The 23252-nt window shown below is 35.3% G+C and overlaps 1 protein-coding gene across 11 annotated transcripts in view; it reads left to right on the top strand.

Annotated features, from left to right (window-relative positions):
• Positions 1-23252, top strand: part of PPFIA2 (PTPRF interacting protein alpha 2) — a 352026-nt gene that overhangs the window by 278883 nt on the left and 49891 nt on the right. For all 11 annotated transcript variants that reach the window (XM_055712395.1, XM_005437159.3, XM_055712388.1 and 8 more), the window contains 7 exons: positions 4416-4637; positions 6751-6897; positions 8807-8941; positions 17984-18067; positions 18416-18547; positions 19543-19605; positions 21878-21969. In XM_055712395.1, coding sequence (XP_055568370.1) covers positions 4416-4637; positions 6751-6897; positions 8807-8941; positions 17984-18067; positions 18416-18547; positions 19543-19605; positions 21878-21969 — 875 coding nt within the window. The remainder of the gene's footprint in view (positions 1-4415; positions 4638-6750; positions 6898-8806; positions 8942-17983; positions 18068-18415; positions 18548-19542; positions 19606-21877; positions 21970-23252) is intronic.

Below are 23252 nucleotides of genomic sequence, written 5' to 3'. Positions count from 1 at the left end.
CTGATTCTCCTATACAAGCAGCAGATAGCCTTACTGCTGTGCTTTTTGTATCTTGAAAGAAAGAAAATCTGATACCAGGGATGCTGGTTGCATTTTCATACTGTTCAGTGTTAGGGAACATGAACATTTATTTCCCTCCTCCATTTCCATGGACCATAAGCAGTTCAAAGACTTTTATTTTTATTTTTCCCCCACCCAGGCATTTCTTGTTTAATCCACATTACCCTTTATGGCACTTGGTCCTACAGGGTATTTTTTGAAGTTTGATTTCCTCTGCAGTATGCTGCCTCTGTTACAGTTAGTACCATCACTGTCATCAGATTTACTTGATGATTATTTCATCTGTTTCTCCTCCTAGTGTATTTTGCTGTACTTCAGTAAACATAAAAGCTTTCTTTATCAAGTAAGGGTATGTCTGAAGCCCTTAGTACAGACTGCAATTTCTCAGTTATTCATCTGGCGTATGGTGATATACCACAAAAGAAAAAAGCAGCCCTCCAAAAACCCACAGCAGGCCTTCCTAGTGCTGTTGCTCTTTCCCTTGTTATTGCCACTGATGAGAAAACAAAGTGCTACATGGCTAGGTGCAGATGTAGTTGCTCATTTACCTTTGTTCTGAACTAGTCCAAAAAAAACGCAAAACAAACAAACAAACAGACAAAACTACCAAAGAAAACTTCTGAGGTTGTATTAGGTCTTTCAAGGTGATGCCAACCAGATTTCTCATCTGGCTGAAAAACCCAGGGAAGGGGGTAGTGGGAGAGGGCAGAGACCCTTACAGTGTGTGTAGCAGGCATGCACATGTTGCAGCTACGTGTACCTATTGTGTCTGTAGAAAGCAAAAATGGTTAAGTCAAGAATATATGATGATACCATTGCTGCAGCATCAAGGTCTAAGTAAGTAAATGTGATAGAAACAGATGGGCTGTCTTTTATTAGATAAACTAATTAGAAAAAAAAAAAAGCATTGGAGCATGTGAGCTATTTGCTTTTTGCCACGTTTCTTTTTTCAACAAAAAATAGCCATTGCTAGTAGATATTTTTATGTGAAATCAGTGAAATTAAGGAATGTGGCCATATGCACCTTTTTCATGAACACGTTTGATAGACAGCATAATGAAATTTTTTGAAAACTTCATCTGGATGACTAACTTGTAAGCCAGATCTGGGCAACATGTAAATTATTTTTTTTCTCTGCTAGAATGTTTCAGTTGGTTAGAAAGTTTTCTTTTTTGTCCTGCCCTCCTTTAAAGACTTTCCAATTGTTTCAGTTTACTTTCGGTATTCCCCCTGCCCCTCTACTAATCTGATACAATAACTTGTCTAAATTGGGTATTTTGGGTAGTGTAGGGATATAACAGTTGGGAATGTCTACTTTGAAACTTTTTTAGTGCGTGCCCTTTTGAGAAGTTTTCCCTTAGTGCTTCAGGTAGTAATTAACAGAGATCTATTCAAAGCTTAGACTTCATTATTATAAGCATTTGTCTAACTGTTTATTTACAAATGGATCACAATTAATATACAGCATCATCAACAGGAAAGTCTTTGAGTACCAGGAAATATTTCAGCACTAAAAATTCAATAAGATTAAAAAAAATACTATTCAGCCAGTAAAAAAATATAAAAAAATAATAAAATAAAGATAGATAAGGGACATGAACATTCTACACAAAATCAGTAATAGAAAAGATGCTGCAGTTCTGTCCCACAACTTATTCTGTAGGGAATTCCTCTCGGGCAGGGGATGTTCCTGCTCCTTTCACTAATTCAGAAAATGTGTTTGAATCAGCATTGTCTACAGAATGTCTTTTGCTGCAACCAGCATAGCGTATTTTCACATTCTTATTCAAGCTTTTTTGTTTGGAAGGGAAAGTATGACCACAAAACTGTTGGTTAAAACCCTCCTGGGAACCTGAGGTATGTTATATGAGATAGTTCTTGAATTAATGCTTAATAACTTCCTATCTGTGGTCTTCTGGAGTGATTACTTCACAAGATGTACCCATATAATGGATATATCGTAAAACAATATCAAAGCATTAAAATAGACAAAATGTCAGTTAAAATTCCTAGGTAAACTTTTAAAGTATGGTTCCAGCTTCCCAAAATACCAAATTTCAAGCTGATCTTTGTATTTTTAATTGTATTTTTAAAGAAAACCTGGTTTTATTCCAATCATACTAAGAAAAATTAAAATGTCATTTTTGGTAAGTTAGAAATTTTAAATACAAACCAGCTCTAGATAAGAATACAGGAATAAGGTAAAGCAAAAGTGAACAATGGCTAGAATTAAAGCAGCTTGTACAAAGAGCTCATCAAAGAATTATGAGGGAAGTTTATGTGCATAAATCAAAATATATTGTGCATAAAACAAAATATATACATGCATAATTGGCAATCATAGCATTTGTCTAGTAGTGTGAGATTAATTCTAATTAATTTTTATTTGTTTTTCCAGGAACCTCAGATATGAATTAAATTATAAAATAATATATCTTTCACATTTAATTTCTATGTGTTTCGGTTATTAGTATCTTATGAAAAAAGTTTTATTAATGAAAAGAAAATATTTCTCTGCCACTGAACATACTTTTAGATATCACAGCTTGCCATTTCAGAATAACCATGTTTTATAGCACATAAGGTACATGATCACATGCCATTTATTGTTTTTCAGATTTGGTATTTGCTTATTATAACTTTACAGCAATTCCTGGACCACTGTTTCAACAGTTGTAGGGCAAATGCAATGCGAGATAAAATTTGTTCATCTGGGACAACTGCTAAAATTGCTGTATGAGATTAAAAATGTAAAATAGATAATAGTTATCACAGATAAAAGAGTTTCTTAAATTTACACAATGGAATAAACTATGATGGTTAAATGTTTTCTCCTATTTGAGTACTATTTTGTTTACATGAATGACTGCTGTATATTAATGGGGTTTTGATTCAAGTAGATTAACTATACACTTTCCAAACAAAAAACTGAGTACAAACAATTTTTTAAATTACTATTGTCATTTTACCATGGTTTCTTGAAAGTAGATTAATGATGGTTCTGTAGCTATCATAAAATGTCAAGATAATATAATTAACTAGTATAAAGAAAGCAATTTTGGAACTGAGTTATTTGATGTAATGAATTTTTAGAGTAAAATAATTTTATTCAATGATCTGCAGAGAGGCAGGTGGTCTGGATCTGGGTTCATTTTATGGCTGATTGGGGAAAGAATGTTGTTAAAGCCATTAAGCAAAGTAATATTCTTTGAATTTGCTAGAAGATTTTGGTATAAATATATTTAGACAATAATAGCACAGAAGTGCTAATTAAAGCAAGCTTGGTTTCCTCTCAGATCTTGCTAGGAATATTTCATATGTACATTGCTATACAACCTACCATCTGAAGGATAACAATCCCCTTTTAGGACCAGTATTCCTCTATGATGCTCTTTGAGGTCCATAACCTATTTAAAATGACAGTTACAGCGAAATACTTTGTTCCCATACTGCATAATATAAATTTAACTCACGAAATTGCACCTAACCAAGAGAATTAATGACAGGTTGGACTACTTTGATGTTATTTTTTCATGTTATAGGTCAAAATCCAATCATTTTGATTTTTCTTGTTCTTTTTGCCTATTTTTTTACATGAAATCTTTGCGTTTATATGAAGCCTCTGCTGAAAAAGGATAGTGTGAGTATTATCATGACATGATGCCAGCAAGTCTGGCTAGTGAACTCACTTCTTTCCTGAAATAATTTATTTGCAATATAAATCATATTCCTGAGATTATATTCCAAATGCAATGTGAGTTCTGGACTCTTGATTATTTTTTTTTTTCTTTATTACTGTAGTCATACCAGGGCTTTCAGCAGCACACAAATTACTTCAGCAGACCTTACTTCTAATGTAGACCTAACCAGTATGTTGTCCAGTCTCCAAGCACTTTCTGGTGCAAATTGGAGAATTTGTGATTTTTTTAGTGTTGCTTCCTGTCTACAGCGTGGCCTGTGTTGCAAACAAAATATATTTTGATGAAGTTTAAATGCTGTGTAAGTTTAGCTAAGATGTATGCATGCAATTTGGTGCTTTTTAGAAGTAGTATTGCTGCCATTTCTACTTGAATAATCATAACGTCAAACTAAAGCTATTTTTGTGTGTTATTTTGCTCTTAATGCAAACCTTTACTTCTCTGTGTGATGATGCATTCTGGAATTCCTTGATATGAATGAATACTAATCTTTTGCAATTTTTTTATAACTACACCTGTCTTATCTACCATGAAAATGAATGTGCTTTTCCCTTCCTACCTAGTTGCTTTTGCAATTTTTACAATAATCTTTGGTTTAGAAATTCTCTAAGTAGGGTCCATGTTTAAAGATAAGTAATGTCACTTCTCTATTAACAGCGCCTATCAAATGGCTCCATAGACTCAAATGACGAAGCCAGTCAAGTTGTTGAACTTCAGGAACTACTGGAAAAGCAAAACTATGAAATGGCACAGATGAAGGAGCGTTTGGCGGCGCTGTCTTCCCGGGTGGGAGAGGTAGAACAGGAAGCAGAGACTGCCAGGAAGGAGCTCATTAAAACAGAGGAAATGAACAGTAAATACCAGAGAGACATTAGAGAGGTAAGGAGTTCACTACACTCGCCTTGTATTTCTGGACTTGTTCCTGTGGTACCCACTACAAACTGATAGAGGCCAATGAATATAAGCAGCAAAAGTTAAGCACTGATAAAAGCCCTTGTACATAGGAAACACAAAATTTACATTAAGAAATAGTACTAGAAATCTCTTTATAAAACCATGTTCAGAAAAATGGATGTGTATATGTACTGATAGGGGGAAAGCCAAATCCTTTGTGGTTTAGCATTACTAGAGTGCATTCTGGCAAGTTTCCAGCTGTTTCAGATTTTTAAGATGGACTCTCAAATAGAGATTCTGGTCATGTAGGTAGTCTAAAAATGTAGGTAGTGAAAAAAGTACATTTTTAAAACTCCTGGGCTGTTTTATAAAGCAATGTTGTTTATATGATCAATTATAATATTTACTCTTGTGTGATAACTTCATTACTCCTGTTATAATGCGTTATTCCCTTCTTTCAAAAAATGCAAATATAATTCAATTTTCATTTTCTTTCCTCCTCTTAAATTTGTGGTGCTCTTTAATACCTTCCAGAGGACCCTCTTTTCCATGGATGTTCTCAATATGTGTGGGTGGTTGGCTTCTAGAATCTATTTTAGTTTTCTGAAATTAGAGTAATTATCTTCCTGTTACACTGCTTCCTACAATACAGATATTTCATATGTATTTATATATGTGTGTATGTGTATATAGATGCATTTGTATGTATGTATTTAACCTCTTATTTATAGCATTCTGGAAGCGAAGTTCCTTCAGAAGTTCTGATGCATGACACAGTCTAAGTGTCTTCACACCTTTTGTATTCTGACTCTTTTGAGTATTGTATCATTGTTACATGGTTACAAAGAATAGTTTGCTCTGTTTCTCCTTTTCCACCAATGCCACATTATAGCACTAGGGGTCTCTAACCACTGTCTTTTACCTTTTGAAAATACTGCTGTCTCGGGGACGCTTGATTGCCATTTGCTGTTTTTCTCTTAAATAACACATTACACCAGCTACAGGCTTATTTGCTTTCAGCCCATTGCTTCCTAAGCAAAGTGGCTGCTAATACATTTACATCTAGAATAATTACCAAATGTCAGTGCAAAATCTGCTGCGAAAGGTATTTGTAAACGTGGAAGTATCTGTCTTTGTTATTTCACATTGCCACAAAAGATAAGTCTTCCCAATGCAGAAAATGAAATACGTGCACCAAGAGGTAGTTTAGCATTGTGTAACCGGATAAGTTACTGTATTTTTGTGTGTGTGCTTTTAATTAATTACATACATAATTACTTTTTTTTATGTGTTTTTTTGATGAACAGCAAGACATGCTCATCAGCAAATGTTTTCATTGTGAAAGATTACATGGCAACATGTAAGTCTCCTCAAGAGCCAGGCACAAATTCAAAACTATATAAAATTTTCTACTTTTGCTGATATTAATTGAAGATAGATAAACAATATAATAGACTAATTGATAATCTACTAAATTACAGCTATTGACTTCACTGAGGCCAGCTTGTAATACTTGAACAAAACCAGCTCAAGATTTTAAAGAAATTCTATCCATAACATATATGGATAACATACCCATATTTTATGGTTATGTTATGTACCCAACATTGTAGTCACTTGTTTTCCTGAAATTTCAGGACATTTTACACGTTGTCTATTACATGTACTTCAGCAAAAAAATTTTAGCAGGATCCAGGAATAAGAGTAGAAATGTGCATACACTTTATTTTCCCCACATCAGTGCAGTATGTTTCTACTATTATGTAACTATATCAGGTTTTCTATTTTCTGATCAAGGGTGCTGTTGTTTAAGAAGCAAGAAAGTAAATGTGAGCTGCATTCACTATGGTTTTTTTGCAATACAAAATATAGGAACTAGAAAAATATAAAAAAGGTGAGGGTTGTTTCTGTTTGCTCTATTTAACTACTACTGCTTTAAATCTCATAGTTGCAAGAAATCCCAGATAAAATATATTATCTTTAAAACAGAAAAAAATACTGCTAAGCATGCCTTACATCCCTGTCTACTGTTAGCATGAAAATTAAACTGGTATAAAATTATGTAGCATGGTTCTTGATAGTTTTTTTGTCACATTAGGCAATGGCACAAAAGGAAGATATGGAAGAAAGAATAACTACTCTGGAGAAACGCTACCTCAGTGCTCAGAGAGAATCCACCTCCATACATGACATGAACGATAAACTGGAAAATGAACTGGCAAACAAAGAAGCCATCCTACGTCAGGTACGGTATCTGCATTAGTTGGTTGCTTTCTTCATACACAATGAAAATTAATGCAAGAAAAAAAGGGGGAAGATCTACAGTAGGAGGTTTCTATTAATCTGCTTAATTTTGATCAACAGATACATTAATCTAAAAAAGAAAACCTAAGTTGTTCAGTGTCTCTAAGCTTCATATCAGCTACTGCAACAGTGAATACCAAATTAATGTGTATTCCAACATTAGAAAATAAGCATTTTCTGATAGTGTCTTGCATAAATGCACAGTCACATCCCCTAAGTGAAGGATTATCTTTGCTTCTTGCATAACAATTTTCTGATTTTTTTTTTTAATTTTCAATAATAGTATTAAACAGAAGAAATTCCCTTCTGCAGGAAAGATCAAAATTTGTATACAATATATTCTAATGATTTCACATATTAGTAGTGTGTAAGTAAAATTTTACAAAGCTAAACTATCTGTGAATATGTTTTAAAAAAAGAGCTTAACATGACTGTGTAGCTTTCGTGGTACTTGGTTTCCACAGTGATTCCAAAAGCTGAAGTGTAAAGTGAACAGAAAACACTGCTTTGTAATTTGAAGAACACAATGAAAACTGAAAGCTAACATGAAACCAATTTAATTCAAACTGTAAAAGATGAAATTGCTCCTCACTGTCAGTATCAGACTACTGTATTTTTTTTCCTGTGGTGTCTTCAGATATAAAATGCTATATGGGAAATAAGCCTGTATGATCTGATAATCTCTGCTTCTATGACTGTATGCAGATATATTTATGCACCCATGCACACTCCCTCTGTATGTGTGTATATACACGCACATGGCTATCTCCTCAGGGAAATTAGAGCATCAGAACTCAAACTCGTCAGCTTCCTTTGATTATTTTAAGTGGTATCTTCAATTGTTGGAGGCAGGGGGGAACAAACCACACCCAATAATGGAAAAGTAAGGTCCTGAGTCTGAGGTTTTTATTGCTGCCAGTGTAAGTCGTGCTATGCTGCAGAGGTCTCCTACTCAAAGCAGTGATCGATAGAACTATGCTTAGAATATATACAGGCAGGCTTAAAGTTGATTTGCAGCACTGTGATGTGAAAAGCCTACCTCTTCATGCTTTTGAAGGATTAAGAAAGACTCTAAAAGCACACTCCTTTTTCATTGTGTCTTCTGTTACCGGGAATGGACAGGAAAGCATGAAATCCTTATCAAGCCATTAAAAAACTCTTAATCATGTGGTGTATCTCAGTAGGCCAGAGAATACTGCAGTTATTGAAAGTCCTCCTTGTTTCTCTTTAATGGTTATGACAGATTAATCAATTTCACCTTTGTGAACCTACAATTACATCTCATTTCACAATGAACAATACCACTGCAACCTTAAGCAAATAGCAGCCAGGTTGTGATCATGAATAAAATGTCAGTTTTAATATTTCCTAATGTATTATTGGCATTTGGCAATTTGCTCAGAAACTTTGCTGGGAATTCCATCATTTTGGAATTGTACTTATTCCCATTTTAGCTCATACATAAACTTTTCTGTGAGTGGACTCAATATTTCCATTTAGAAAATTCCCATTTTACTGAGCACCAATACTTTTATTTTCTTCAGATAAATAAATTGATCAGAGGAGCTTTCTGTTTGTCTTCATTAGTTCCATTTTACACTCATTTTCTTTACCTTCATTTGATCCTTGAGCCTCAATTCACTCATCATTAGGAAGGCTGGCAGCCTACACTGTTCCATGCTTGAGTTAATAGCTCTCCAATAATTCTTCCAGGTTGTGGAGTATCTGTGCCCATGTAATGAGTTTTGATTGCTTCCCCAATACCAAAGAAACTGAAGGAAAATCCTCATTCTGATCTTGTTTGGGTTTTGGGGTTTTTTAATACCTGTTTATCTGTCTTTGGCATTCAGCTGGAAGACAAAAACAGACAGCTGCAAGAGCGACTAGAGCTGGCTGAGCAGAAGCTGCAGCAGACGATGAGGAAGGCTGAAACCTTACCCGAAGTGGAGGCTGAACTGGCTCAGAGAATTGCAGCTCTGACTAAGGTACTGCCCTGAGGAATAGGTTCACTTCAGAAGCCCCATTGTTTAACATTGATTTGCATCCCAATTCCTCATCTCAAGGACGAAAGGAAAAAAGTAGTATCAAGCTGATTTGAAAGAAGAAAATGTTTCCTCATAAGTATGTGCCACAAGTTTAATCAGGAATGGTCTCAATGCCATGCTTGTAATTCTTAGCATTTTGGTAACAGGAAAAGTAGTTGTCTATAAGTTAGCCTAGACTATATTTACAGAGGAGTCATATATGTCCAATAGACATGAGCATTATTTATCCTAGGAGGTTTCCTTTTACTGTGTAACAGTTTCTAGTTTAAGGGGAAAGGAGTGGGGGGAACTCCCATTCCTACACTCACTTAATTCTTCTGGACAATTTCATACACCATGTATATTAAACAGCAATGATTTTCCTTCCAGTAAGTACTTTTAAATCAAATCTTAGTGCCTGCTGGGATCATTTGTACCACACAAATGAAGCCAACTTGCAGTGCATACTTACAAGGTTTGTTTTGAATGATTCTTTGTATCAGGTGTCTGCAAAGACAAATGTGAAACTTTGAGAGGACTTCAAATCATTTTTTCTGATTAATTTATTACATGGCAGCTTTCTTGCAGAAAAACAAGAAGATAAAAACAAATTTCCAGTTGTGTGGTTTTCATATTTGGTCTCTAATACTTTCAGGTGTGCACGTAGTTAGCACTATAGCTCAGGTACTGTCAGCTTCATAAAGACATATAACAACAATACATTTATTCTTTGTCTATTAAAATCCAACAAATAAAGAAAAATGCATTTAAGAGATTGTATTACATATCATTCTGATCTATCTAAGCTTTCCTTTCTCTATTGCCAAGGAGAATTTCTAGCTATTTATGTGCGTAGCTATTTTTAAATATGATGGATTTTTTTAAATTCTCATGTTTTTCTATTTATAGTGAAGCCTTAAGTGCTGAGCAGCTCATTAATAAAGTCTGGGTTATAAATAATTTAGTTAAGAAGTATAATGAAAGAAAGAAAGAAAAAGAGAGGCTTTGGGGGGATTTGGGTTATGGGGTTTTTTTATTTTATTAAGGCAAGGTAATCAAGATTTTGTGCTGTCCACTTTAGGTTCATATGAATGGGTGGGAATGTGAAAGAGATACTGAAAATGGTGGGGGAAAAGAAGAATCAGCAAAAGTACAACAAAGTATCTATAATGCCAAACAAATATTGCATTTTATTAAAACCTGAGGTGCACATAAGAGCAATCCCTTGGCATTTTAACATATTTTTTTCAGTTTTTTCTTATTCAACAAATAATCACATATTCTAATGCCCTCAGTAGCTTGAAAATATTGTTTTCTATTTTAAGAGGATTTTTCCTGAATAATTTCTCCAGCAATTAGGCACCAGTAAGTATTTTGCAGTCTCAAGCATGTCTTTTCTTGCAACTGCATTTTTCCTTGAACATGTATTAATGAAAAATATTGAAAGCAGAAATCCCATTTCTACCATGCAGAGCACTCAGGGACTTCCATGAGATACTGTTGTTACTGTGACCATAAAGCTACAGTATACATCTCTGTTTGTCTTCTTACATTATTTCATGGGATGTGGTTAGAGAGTTGTGAACAGAGCTGACTGTCTACCCCATTTTACTTTGATGTACTTTATCAAAGTTTTTGCCAAGTGGGAAACTCTAAGAAGTATATTACACTGTAATGCCAGTCTGTTCACTTCTCTGTGATTGCATTAAAAACTGAATAAATTTATTTTATTTAAAATTGTATCTTCTTGGAATACATGACATGAAGAAGAATGTCAGAATTTGGCCAAAAGACCAAATGAGCCTGTGTTTTATTTATCTTGTATACAACTTTGCAAACTGTAGAGCTTATTATAGTGCTGATTTGACAGCTCTGCAGTTTTAAAGTTCAGTACTTTTCATGGATCACATAAACGTAGCTTGGAACCAAGAACAACACTGCAGCTTATTTAAGTAGTTTTAAATTAGCTAGCTGGTAAACTGTTACCACACTAGCTATTCAATGAAAGCTGCAAGATCTACCTAAGGGGCTGAATGATGCTTAATTGATTTTGCCTTTGTTGAGCTTTGTGCCAGCATACATGTTGTCAGTAGGCCTCAAATTAGCTGGCTTCAGACTACCTTAAGTCTGTCTACCTGAGCTATGATCACTGCAATGTCCATGTATGCGAAGTAAAGGATGAATCGCCCAAATCAGCTAGTCTTTCTGCACTGCAAAAAAGTCAAAACTCATTCTTCTTTTTTTTGTACTATCTCAATGAAAGTGGCTTCTCTGAGATTAATGGGGTTACAATCATATGAAAGAGGTGAGTTAAGCCTAATATGTTTTACATGTTTTTTAAAGCAAAATAGTACGGGATAACTGAAAACCATGACTGCTTCACTGTGGGTAAAATACAAGACCAATTATTTTCACATGGAGATAAAACAGAGCAAACGTTCTGGATTTGGATGTGATTTTTTTTTTTTTAATTTATTTTTTCCCCCTCATGTTTAAAATATGCATGTTATAATTCTGCATTCAATTTATTATACTCGTAATAAATCTGGGTTGGGATTCTGCAGTTGGGATTCTGCAAAAGAAGGATATAGAATGAGATCCTTCTATGGTGTCAGTTTTCAAAAAGACTTGTTTTTCTTTTAGATATATATATATATATGGGCTAGTGAATGTCTTTTGCTACTTTTCCATGCCCAAACTAGTTCATAAGGAGTGAACTTCCAAAAGTTTGGACTATACAGTGAACACAGATAAGTACACATAAATTTACCTGAATCATTTGAAATTTTCTTTGGCTTTGTTTTCACTGTGTTCTGCCCATTGGGTGAGCAACTGGAGGGTTAGTTAGCCTGTGGCAGACTAACCTGGAACAGCATGATCCCATGTACTGTGCTGTCCTGCCTGGCCGTTGCACTGGTATCTGTCTAGTCATGACAAGTAGCACAGCTCCTGGCATGTATCCCAAGATTTAGGTTGTCATGACTCATTGAGCCACCTTGTACTCACTCTCAAAGTATTGGTCTGTTTGCTTGCCCTGGAGAAGAGGCAATCGGGGGTAGAAAGAACCTCTCTCCAATATTAACTAAACCTTTCTTTATCCTGCAAGATGTTTATTTTCCTTGGAAGGGACAGATATTGGAGCATCCAGAATCTTCAGATGGTTAGTCTGTCAAATACTGTTTCTCCTTGCATGTATTCAAGGAGGGGTCTAGTAGAGACAACAAGCATCCACCTACTTTCATTCAATCACTCCCACTAGTAGTCACTCCTCCCCTCGGGTGCTTGTGCAGCAAAGGTACCATGTCACTGCTCTGATCACAAGACAGCAGTCAGCATTTTACTCCATCATTCCTGTATGCAGGTCACCAGAAATATCAACAGTGCTTTTTAGCTGCATTAGAGAAGCACTGAGATGGAGAAGAGGAAACCATAACCGTAATAAACCACATTTAGCATAGTAACACCTTCAGCTAATTTTAAAGGTGATAAAAAATTACTTGGAAGTTGGAGGCAAGTGGGACACAGTGCTTGTTTTGTGATAATGTGAGAATATGGTTTGCGTGAAGTAGGGAAGCTGCAGTAAAGTGGCAGGAGAAGGTCTGCAGTGGGAAGGATGGAAAGGGAGGAAAGTAGTTCTCCTGCAATAGGTGGATGTGGCTAAGAGAGAAACCTCTCTGAGAACAACAGAGCAACAGATGTAATCTGGAGAAGGAAGCTGATAAATCATCTGGAGGGGAAAAAAAATTATCTATGGGGAGGGAAGCCTGAGAAAACTCCATATTTAAGTGATGATTAAGACATCACTGTCTTCTCAAACCACCCTCTTCTTGTGCTTTCCTTCCCACAGAAGATTTTTTCCTGATGGGAGGAGAAATGAACAAAGCAAGTCTGACAGACGTAAATGGAAGGAGTTGCTTACTAAACCTATGAGATGTAGGAGGTAGTGGGGAAGTGAAGGAGGGGCAAGAATCTGTAGATCTAGTGACTGAAAGTTTGAGTTTCAGAAAAAGGGGTGACTTAAGCCAACATATTTTGTCACATTTGTAATAGGTTAGAAGTGAGCATGTGAACAAGTAGCTGATAACTTTGTGAGCTGTTGTGACTCAGTCACCATGATCACCTATTTTCACTTTCAATTACATAGCTCATTTCAATAATGCATTCTTTCTTCTTGAGTAACTCACTCATTCAAAGGATAGCCAAAAGAATGTGTTCCATAAGAAACCAGCAGAAAATCTAGAGACTGCAGATGTTCAAAAGCCAAGGTCTCAAAACTGTGGAAATTGGCTTGTGCAGTTAGAAAAGTTTAGATTTGTTCCTGCAGCTCAGCACGAGGAAGAAAAATTATAGTGCCTGTACTGTACAGGTGCTTTCTGCATCTGAAATGGGATTTTTTTTTTTTTTTTCAACTAAGATGCAAAGACCTAGAAAATGTGCAGTGCCAACAGTTAGAGATGATGTGAAAGCAACATTCTTTTTGTGGGCGCATTAGCAGCAGGAGCAGCAGCAGAGTTTTAACAGGGTTAGAGAGCAATAATACAAGCTCCTTTGGTATTCCCTCAAAGCAAAATTTTTCCATTACTGTCTTATACTGGCTATTTCATAGCATATATGCAAAGTGAACATTAAGACTCATGCTGGTATCTCATAGGTGTCAGACATTGTTAGTTTTTGTCCATATATTTTTAATCCAGTCCAAGATGCACCGTTTCACAAATCTATTTATAACTGGCTAAATGGTTGAAATGCTAGTTGCTGAATACCATGGCATTTTTCTTACTAATCCTCCTGTACGGTATACTAGTGAGCAGGCATACAAGTCATATATTGAAAAGAAAAACGTAGAGTAATATCTGCCAAGCAAGTAGTCACACAAGTTCCACTTTAGAAAGTTTTTAACTCAATTCTTAGCAAAGCAAGCTGGAAAAAATCCAACTTCTGTTTCTGAACCTCAGACTCTATAATTGTCCCTTCTGTCTCTCGTGTATCCGAAATTCTGCTATGGGAACACAGCTGTCACTGGTGGCTCAGCCTCTACCTTGTCCCTCAAACTGCACTGCAGAGATGGAGACATTCAATATTTTTGTGGTAGGCTCCAAAGTGTTTTAAAAAGCTTATTCAAGTGGCAGTGTCTGAGGCTGACTAGCACACATGGACAACAAAAAAGCGTAGCCACCACAGTCATATCAGTCCTAACAGTATGGCTTGGGGAGGTTTGTGCAAGAGGCATTTGCAAATCCCTTAGGGAATACCTGAATTACTAGGTCTTTTTGTCTGAAAGGGTCTCTTTGAGACCTAGGTTGGGGCCTTCCTCAGCATAAATGGCAATGAGAGGTGTTGAAACCCTCATTTTGGGAGCATGTTCCAACTAGGCACACCAGGAGATGGAGGGGCTGCTCTTTCCTATTGCAGCGCTTTGTCTACAGATGGATTTCGGCAAGTGAGAGAAAAAAGAAGTATGTGCTACGTGTGTTTCTGTGTTTGTAGACCTTACAGATGACACCTTTGTGATTTATGTCCCTGCTGCGGGGGCTGCTCATGCATTTGGCACACAATAAATTAAATCCTTAAATAATTAGAGCCCAAAGTAGGTACTAAGGCTGCGTACATGTTCTCTACCAGACAGGCAGTTGAGCCTAACTGTTTAACATCTCAGTTATAAAATAATTTGGTTTTTCAAAGTAATACAGAATACACTCTAGGAACAAACAAATGAAGTACAAATAGATGAAGGAAACAAAATATTCAAATACATTTTAAGTGCTTAGAATAATGACATTTATTTTGATTCTAAGGCATATTGAATTTTAACTACAGTCTTTTTTATCCTACTTAAGAGATGTAAAGGGAGATGAATGTGGAGATCAGGTCTGTTTTCTTTTATGCTGGAAAGTGAAGTACAGGTACTCTGAGCTACATTCAGGAAGATTTTTTTAACGAGAATGTACCTATGAACATTTTAATACTCTTAGTGAAATAACTGAAAACTATCATGCAAAAAGATTTAAATATACTTAACCATATACCTAACTGAATTATTAAAGCAGTAGGAAGTTATGAAATAAGAGAATCGTATAGCTATAAGAATCTTAAAAGAACACCATGTTCTTTCAAGAAAGTTTTCTGTGTAAGAGTTCAGATAACATACATAATTCTGACAGCAGTTTTATTCCTCCTCTTCCAAATAATAGTTAGGCCTAAAACCACAATTATTTTATGCATTGAAAAGACTGTTTCCTGCTATGGAATAAGGTGTGGCATGGTTTGGACTGAAAATTTATTTTTTAGTTTGAAAAATAATTGTAAATGACATAGCTAGCTAGACCAGCTTCTCAAGGACAGGTTATGACAGCACCACATTTCAGAAGACTTGGATGAGATCCCCTTTGAACCTAGAAGTATTGGTTTGGTTATCTTCATATTTTGCATTAACCTGCAATTAAGTGTATAGAAGCAGTGAAGTTTATGTAACTTGCTTTTAACATTTGTAGTCAGCTAATGAAGCTTCTAAGTAGCTTAATTATGTAGGATGATACCTGCAATGGGTTCTGTATCCTCCTCAATGAAAATGGTTTCAAAAGAGGTAGAATTACTTTAAGCCTTCATCATTAGCTCAGAGCTTTGATGATTTCAGATCTTCTCCTGACCCTTTAAGACACATTAAGGGAAGGCCTTGAAGCAATAGTGCAGCCAGGACTCAAAAAGGGGGAAAATTTATCTTCTACAAAGGAGGATAAAGCTTGGTCACTTTGTGGAAGGGATAGCATGATCTGGTTTTCTGCAATCACAGGTACATAACTTTTTCAACCCTGGCTTTCTATTTATCCAATTGGGAGAGGAAGCAGTGCATTAGCACTGGTGTGTTGACACAAACTAGTATGTAAAACTGAAAGTTAAAGTAAAGAAAAACATAAAGGGATTGTCACTGGTCCAAGTCCTAATAAATAGACAAAATAGTTTCAGATAATTAATAAGTTCAAATATGCCACAATACACCTGCTTTATGATCAGGAACAATAACTGGACTATTTGATAAGCTTAGTTACGAAGTATACTGACTTTCCCTTAAATTTTGCAAGAATCCGAGTTTGGTGAAATAGACAAGAATAGTAGTGATCTTCAAAGTTAAGCATTATTCTTTTGTATATACAAAGTAGGATTTTCTCATATGGATGTCTTCATATCAAAAGCTGCAATTTATATTTATAAATCAGTAGATCACAGGTTTGTGTTCTGTCTGATCTTTCAGTCTTGATAATACTACTGATTTTAAGTTATGGGTATTTTAAATTATGATATACATCTGGAATTATTTTGGTATCTATTCCTAATTATTCTGACAGTTCATTAGTAGACAACAGTATGAAAAACAATCTCACTAAAAAAATACAGTTGTAAAATTAGTTGAAAATTGTATATATTCAAGTTGGCTCATCTGAAGATGGAGTTCAGGATCTCTTTCTGAGAGAGGGTAAATTTGACAGAGTAAAATGTCATTTGACAAGCACAAGCTCACAACTCAAAGTCATCACTAACACTGTCTATATGCCTTATGCATGTTCCTGTTTCCATAGCAGCAAATCCAATACAGCATTTCCCTTTCTATAAGGGCTTTTTTTTTTTTTCATTTTGAATGATAACACAGACTTGTTTGATATGACAATAACATGAATATTCATATTTTGCAACAAATGACCTAATTAAGGTCAACTTCTGTCAGAAACAGTAATGAATCTTTGGATGGATTACAAATTCTATACTCAGTAATGACTTTTCATTCCTATTAATGAGTTTTTATTTATAGGTTCTTCTTTTATCTGATGACCTTGATCTTCCAAAGAGATCCACCAGGGTGGATCCTTTCAAAGGGGTGAAAACTATACTGTCTATTTGATTGAAAGGGCTTATGTAGTGTATTCTAAAATGGAATACTAAAGCTTGAGCCTTTTCTCTTTAGACCTTCTGTTTTCTAGAAGTTAGGGAATGTATCATAACATTGCATAGTTCTGTAACTGACTGATCCATTATTTTAGTATTTATGCATTGTGTTCATTCCTAGAAATGATAGAATTATAAAGGATTTTCTGACATTGGCCTCGCAGAGTCCTGTTCCGGTGTTTAGTTTGCCATAAAAAAAAAAAAAAAAAAACTAAACCAAAAACCACCAACCAACAACATTAGATTAGACAGTATTGCTTTGAATCCACTCTGTAGTAATATGTCATCAGCCAGCCATCACTAACCTTGAACTTCCATTGTAGGTTGATAGCTTTTTTAGCATTCCATTATTTTCAGTTTCTCCACATCAACTGCATCATATTCACCAAGTATCAGTGTAGTTTATTCCATGTAAAAATCTGTCAGTTAAAAGTATGAAATTTTCAGTCACACTTTTCTTTTAAGCATTCTGTGCTGTGTTCTGTTCAGTGTCAGTGTCTTTAGTTCTGATTTTTCAATTTTGTCCCTCTCCTTTTCCTTGACTTGTTAGTCTGATCCAACCTCTTCTACCTCATCTGATGATTATCAATATGTTATGGAAGCTAAACTACAAGAAATGATCTCCATACGTAGGAAGGTAGTCCTACTGGACTTTACTTTCTATTGCTAAATAGAATCCATCTGAGTTGTTTTCATTTTCTTTAACTTATTTTATTAATTTTTTTTATTGATAATCAACCATCGTGCAGTTCAGTGCTTCAGGAGCTTACAATTTTACGATGGCAGGTTTGTGTTCAAACCATGCACAGTCTGCATGTTACATTTGGCTGATTTCATTGCTCATAAATAAATCCAATGTTTTGCTGATGCTTGGATGTAACAGGCCTTTGTAGCTGACACATTTCAAGCAATGCTGTTCAGCTGCCTGTTTAAATAAAGTTTCTTTTTGGAAAACTAAGTTTGCAGTTAGTAGTAGCTTGCTTTATGTTTTGTTTAAACTTTACTGAGATAAAAACTTACGAAGTCACTTAAATTATAGACAGAGTCTTTCTATTTTTTTTCCAGGCAGAAGAAAGACATGGAAACATTGAGGAACGTATGAGACACTTAGAAGCTCAACTTGAAGAGAAGAATCAGGAACTTCAAAGAGTATGTGTATTGCAGACACTTTCTGTGCACTTTTGTCAATGTAGTGCTAATTATACACTCCAGCACACAAATCTATCTATCTACTAGTAAATGTTTCATAGCAGTGATGGCAGCATCTTCCCACTTTACTTAACCACCTTCATATACTAGTTTACATCTAGCTGCAGTGTTCAAAGTATTTTGCTGATACAAAAATGAATGTGCATTAATCAGTAACTTTAATTGTATTTCCTGTAGAATTTCTTCAGTTAGTTACCATAACTTTTTTTTATTTATTTTTTAGTGATACAAGTCTATACTGTTTAATTTTGGACCCTATCAGTTTTTCTCTTCTATTCTATATTAAAGGCAAGGCAAAGGGAAAAAATGAATGAAGAGCACAACAAAAGATTATCGGATACCGTAGACAGACTTTTGACAGAATCCAATGAGCGTCTGCAGCTGCACTTAAAAGAGAGAATGGCAGCACTCGAAGAAAAGGTACAGTGCAAAGGGCAGTATAAAGTTCAGCTTAATAAGGATTCTCCTGTATGAAACTTTCTACTTTTATCATGAAGCATCACGCTGATTTTGTACTACCAATTACCACAGTGATGGTTTAACTTATGCATTCAACTCTTAGTTCAAGAGTGCGCTCAAGCACCTTTTCAAAACTACTGAAAACTGGATACGCTGAATATTATGAGTCCTGTTTTATCAGGGGGAGCCTGGTGGAGAGCCTGTGAAGGCCCAGTGCGCGAGGTGCCATGAGGCAGTGAGAGGAAGCGGGTGGGAACTGAGGATTGGCCACACCTCAGACATGCTGTCGTTCCTGTATTTTAACCTGCTGATTTTACCCAGCTTCCTCTGGAAAGCGTAAAGTCCTGTCACCACAGGAGAAGGACCATCTACCATTGGAAAGGGAATTTTATTGACAGGTTTTCTGTCATGTGAGACACACTAGGCCTGAAAAATTCAAGTGCCATGACCTTTATATTCACCCTCCTTAATCCCTCCCTCTTCTACTTATTCACCTTCAGTTTGATTCTGAGGGGAATCTTGCAGTGTCTTTCAGAGAGATATTTTAGAATCTTACAGAGGATGTACGTCTGGTTTATATCATTGAAACAAAATGTTGTACAAAGGAAGAAAAAGGCCCGCCAAAAGCAGAACCTGGGAAAAATCGTTGTGTCAGAATGTGACAGTTACTCAGTTCGATGAAGATGCAAAGTTTTCGCTGTTCTTGAAGAACCATGGTCCTACATATTTGGATTATTTCCAGTGTTTAAAATGTAATATATACTCAAACTGGAGCATTAAAGGATTTTAATTTTACACTCCAGTGAATATGAACTTTGCTAACATGTACATGGAGACTACATGTATATGGTGATAAATAATATATTTCTATATGGACATATAATATTTAACATGTCTCTAATTTCTTTCTATTTTTTCTTTTCTTCCCCCCCTCCCCCTCTTCTTTTTATTTCTAGAATGTTTTGATTCAAGAATCTGAAAGTTTCAGGAAAAATCTGGAAGAGTCTTTACATGACAAGGTACTATAAAATACAGTGATTTTATCTTTTTGTCAGAATTTATATATTTATTGTTTGGAGATAAGTATATGGTACATTAATTATTCATCTAGCATGTAAAAATTTCCTGGCATCAATGATAATTCCTTTAATTACCCAGATGCCTTAACTAGCCTTTGAGGGTCTCCAGCAATTGTTCTGAGCTAAGTTCATGGTTGAGATCCTGGCCTCAGGAAGTCAATACTAAAATTCATATTGATTTTACTGACTCTGGAATTTTTGTTCTATCAGTTTTAATTCTGAAAAAGTCTTGTTTAACGGAGAAGTATGCATAACTGGTTACACTTTCATAGTGAAGAATGTAATTGCTTGATTTGATGCTGTTCTTCTTAACAGGGGTGGTACATTATGCTAAATACAGCTGAAAGTGACCTTTCTTAGTCCATTGCAAATTAACCCCTAATACAGTTTAGTAAATCAGTCTAATTATAATTATTTGTTCCAGTCCCAAATGTTAGGATTCTGTTTTGAAGTTATACTTGTCTTGAGTTCAGTAGAATACACAACTGTATTGGCATTCAGATTCACAGAAGTGGTTTTGTAATGTATGAAATCCACTTAAAAGTGATTGTACAGAATTTAAAAATAGCTCCATTCAACTCAAATATATCATATGACATCAAAATCAAGAACTTTGAGAAAAATAACAAAAGAAATATCTGTTCAAATAAATTGTCATTTTCATCTACATTCAGTAACCTTGTAGACAGGCAGCAAGATTATAAAGTCTGAAAAAGGAGCTTATAGTGCCTTTTAAATAAAATTTCTGTGCTGTACTACCACAGTTATAAGGTGATTCAGATGTTGCAGAATCAGGATCATACTTCACCATCAATTTAGATGACAAAAAAGACAGTTCTAAAGCTGTGTCAATGAAAACAAAAGTTTCTATCATTTTGCTACCAGAGAATCTAAACCTGAATTACAACTACCAGTTTTGTCTGTGAAAATAAGGCATTTTTCCAATATTATATCCAAAAGAACTTTGTTGTTTTAATAGTGTTAGAGTGGAAGTGAATACAGTGGCTAATTCTTTTTCAGTCTGTTTTCTGGCTTGAATGTACTTATCAACTCTTGAAAAAGATGAAAAATCTGGTACAAAAATCTACGTTTGTATCAAAAGTATTTTTGTGAAGATATTTTTATTTATCATTTTTATTGATTCTTGCTTAAGGGTGGGAAGTGAAATAAATAGAACACCTTCACTGCCACTCTGTACAATTGGAGGTGAGTTCTCTTCACACACAACCACATACATCTGATTCCAAGGCTTCTAAGTTCCCACATGGAAACATTTATTTGTTCCACTGTGATGAAGCAATTTCAGATAGACGGACACAACAGCAGACGTTAATAATTTCTAAATGACTAGTGAATGATACAAATAGAGTGACCACCAAGTCATCTCAGTAATTCTATTCAGCCCAGAAACAGTGTAAAAATACCGTGTAAGAATTACTGAATTTGATATTACTTAAGTGGAGATCCTTTTGCTTCCTAGCATTTTGGAATCCTGAACATTTTAAACTCTAGGAATGGCAGTTTTATGTCTTCATCCCATTTTGTCTTTTAATTTCTTTTTTAAATTCTTTGATTTCTTTTTATTAGTAGATGATAATTATTTGTACAGTTTGGGAACAGGTGCTGTTTTCCCTAGTGGTTTCTGTCAATAGTCTTATTGTTGGTTCCAAAAATCCAGCTTTTTGTGGCACGCTGTCATTTTTCACCAACAGGACCTGATACTGGAGTTTTGTCAGCTCCCAAGAACAAGCTGTAAAGCTGCAGTTCAACACCTAAAATGGGGTTGTCTCTCAATATGTGTCTCTATCAGTGAATAAAGAGGCTGGGACACAATCTTGGTCTCTAAAGGGCAAATCGCTTGTCACACACTGAAGTATTGCTGGCATGGAGAGTGCAGTTAGTACACTACTCAGTGCTAGTTGTTCTTTTCCTCACCCTAGCTTTATAAGAAGAAAAAAAAAAAAGTTTCAAGCAACAACTTGTCCTGCCATCCCTTCCAGTAGTGTAAAAACAGTAGAGTGCTATAAAACTTCCTCTTGACATATGTCTTATTAGCAATACTGAGACTTGAATGAGTTCACTGCCTTTTCTTATAATCACTACATTCAGTGATGCATCTTTTATTACTTGTTTAGTTTTACAAGAGCAGGATCTCATAAAGTAAATGTATTTTATATCACAAATAAGTATATCTTACTATTTTCATTTCCAGGAAAGACTTGCTGAAGAAATTGAGAAACTGAGATCTGAACTGGATCAAATGAAATTGAGGGCTGGTTCTTTAATTGAACCCACCTTGTCAAGGTATTATTTAATGACAAAAGTTTCCTCACTTTGAGTTGAAGTCTAACATAAATATGTGTCAAGCCTTTACAACAGGGATGTGTTCAGTCCAAGCATAAAAAGAGCCATTCATTACTTTTAAAATGTAAAATCTGTGCAATTATTGTTATTATTACTGTTGCTTTTCACTCTTTTCATAGGTAAACGGGGCCTTATAACAGTAAGTATACACTGAAATATTACTGAGATTAAGGAAAGTCTTTTAAATTATGGAATGTTTTCAAAAGTATATCCAAAGACTCATTTTTTCCCCCCAGGAAATCTTAAAAAATAAGGTTGAAACATTCATCTTTATGTTTTCAGTGCTGAAGCTGATGAGCATATTTATGATCATATTTATTTATTCTATCAATTATATCTAATAATTATTTTTTATTAGCAAGAAATCTCAGCTTTGCTTATTGCGTAGCATAAGACCACATATCTTCAGCTAAAGGTGAAGGCAGTATTCAGAAAGATCTGAAAATATCATAACAGGGCATGAAATTTTATGCCTCTTTCTGGCAGAAAAGCACTATGGGAGCAATAGTGAGACAAACAGGATACTAAATTATAAATCTAGAAAGTCCTTCTTGCCTAAAAGTATCCCTGAAAATAAAATTGTTACTCTATTGATAATTGTGCGCTATGTTCTATTTTGATAACAAGCAACATGTAAACTTTGGAAGTCTGCCAGCCAAAGCACGTGGACAAAGACTAAATTCAGATCTCTGTAATCCTCTAAAATTATCCTTGTTGGATTTTTTTTTTTTTTTTGGTTACATCAGGTATTGTCTGCCCATTGTTTCCACAGACATCTTGCTCAGTACCTGCACATGGTTTCTCCCTCAGCCTTTTGCCATCTCTTGGAATAAGATTTTTCTACACATGGAAAAGTGTAAATTGATGAAATTCAGAATATGGTGCTTTTAACTGTTCAAATTTTTGTTCCTTTGGGAGTGTAAGTGTGACTACAGGCAGAGACAACTTGTCAGAGTACTTGTGAGGACACAAACTATTGAATTGCTGGGACAAACAGCAGAGATTTTTTTGGAGCAGCTATCCCTTGTGAACAGCAGCGTTTTTTGCTGGGTAGATGAGTATCATTAGCTTGTGCTTTGTAAATAGGAGTCTGATTAGCCCTTGTCAAAGGACTCTTAGGACTTGATAAGCTGTCTAAATGTCTTGGGAATTCAGCAGGTTCCCCTAAAACAGTATAAGTCCCCTTCTATGGTCTCACCTCATGAAGCTACCAGCCCTCTCAG

This window comes from Falco cherrug, chromosome 5 (assembly GCF_023634085.1).
Source record: "Falco cherrug isolate bFalChe1 chromosome 5, bFalChe1.pri, whole genome shotgun sequence".
In the NCBI taxonomy this organism is placed as follows: domain Eukaryota; kingdom Metazoa; phylum Chordata; class Aves; order Falconiformes; family Falconidae; genus Falco; species Falco cherrug.
This window is presented reverse-complemented; position numbering and strand designations above follow the sequence as displayed.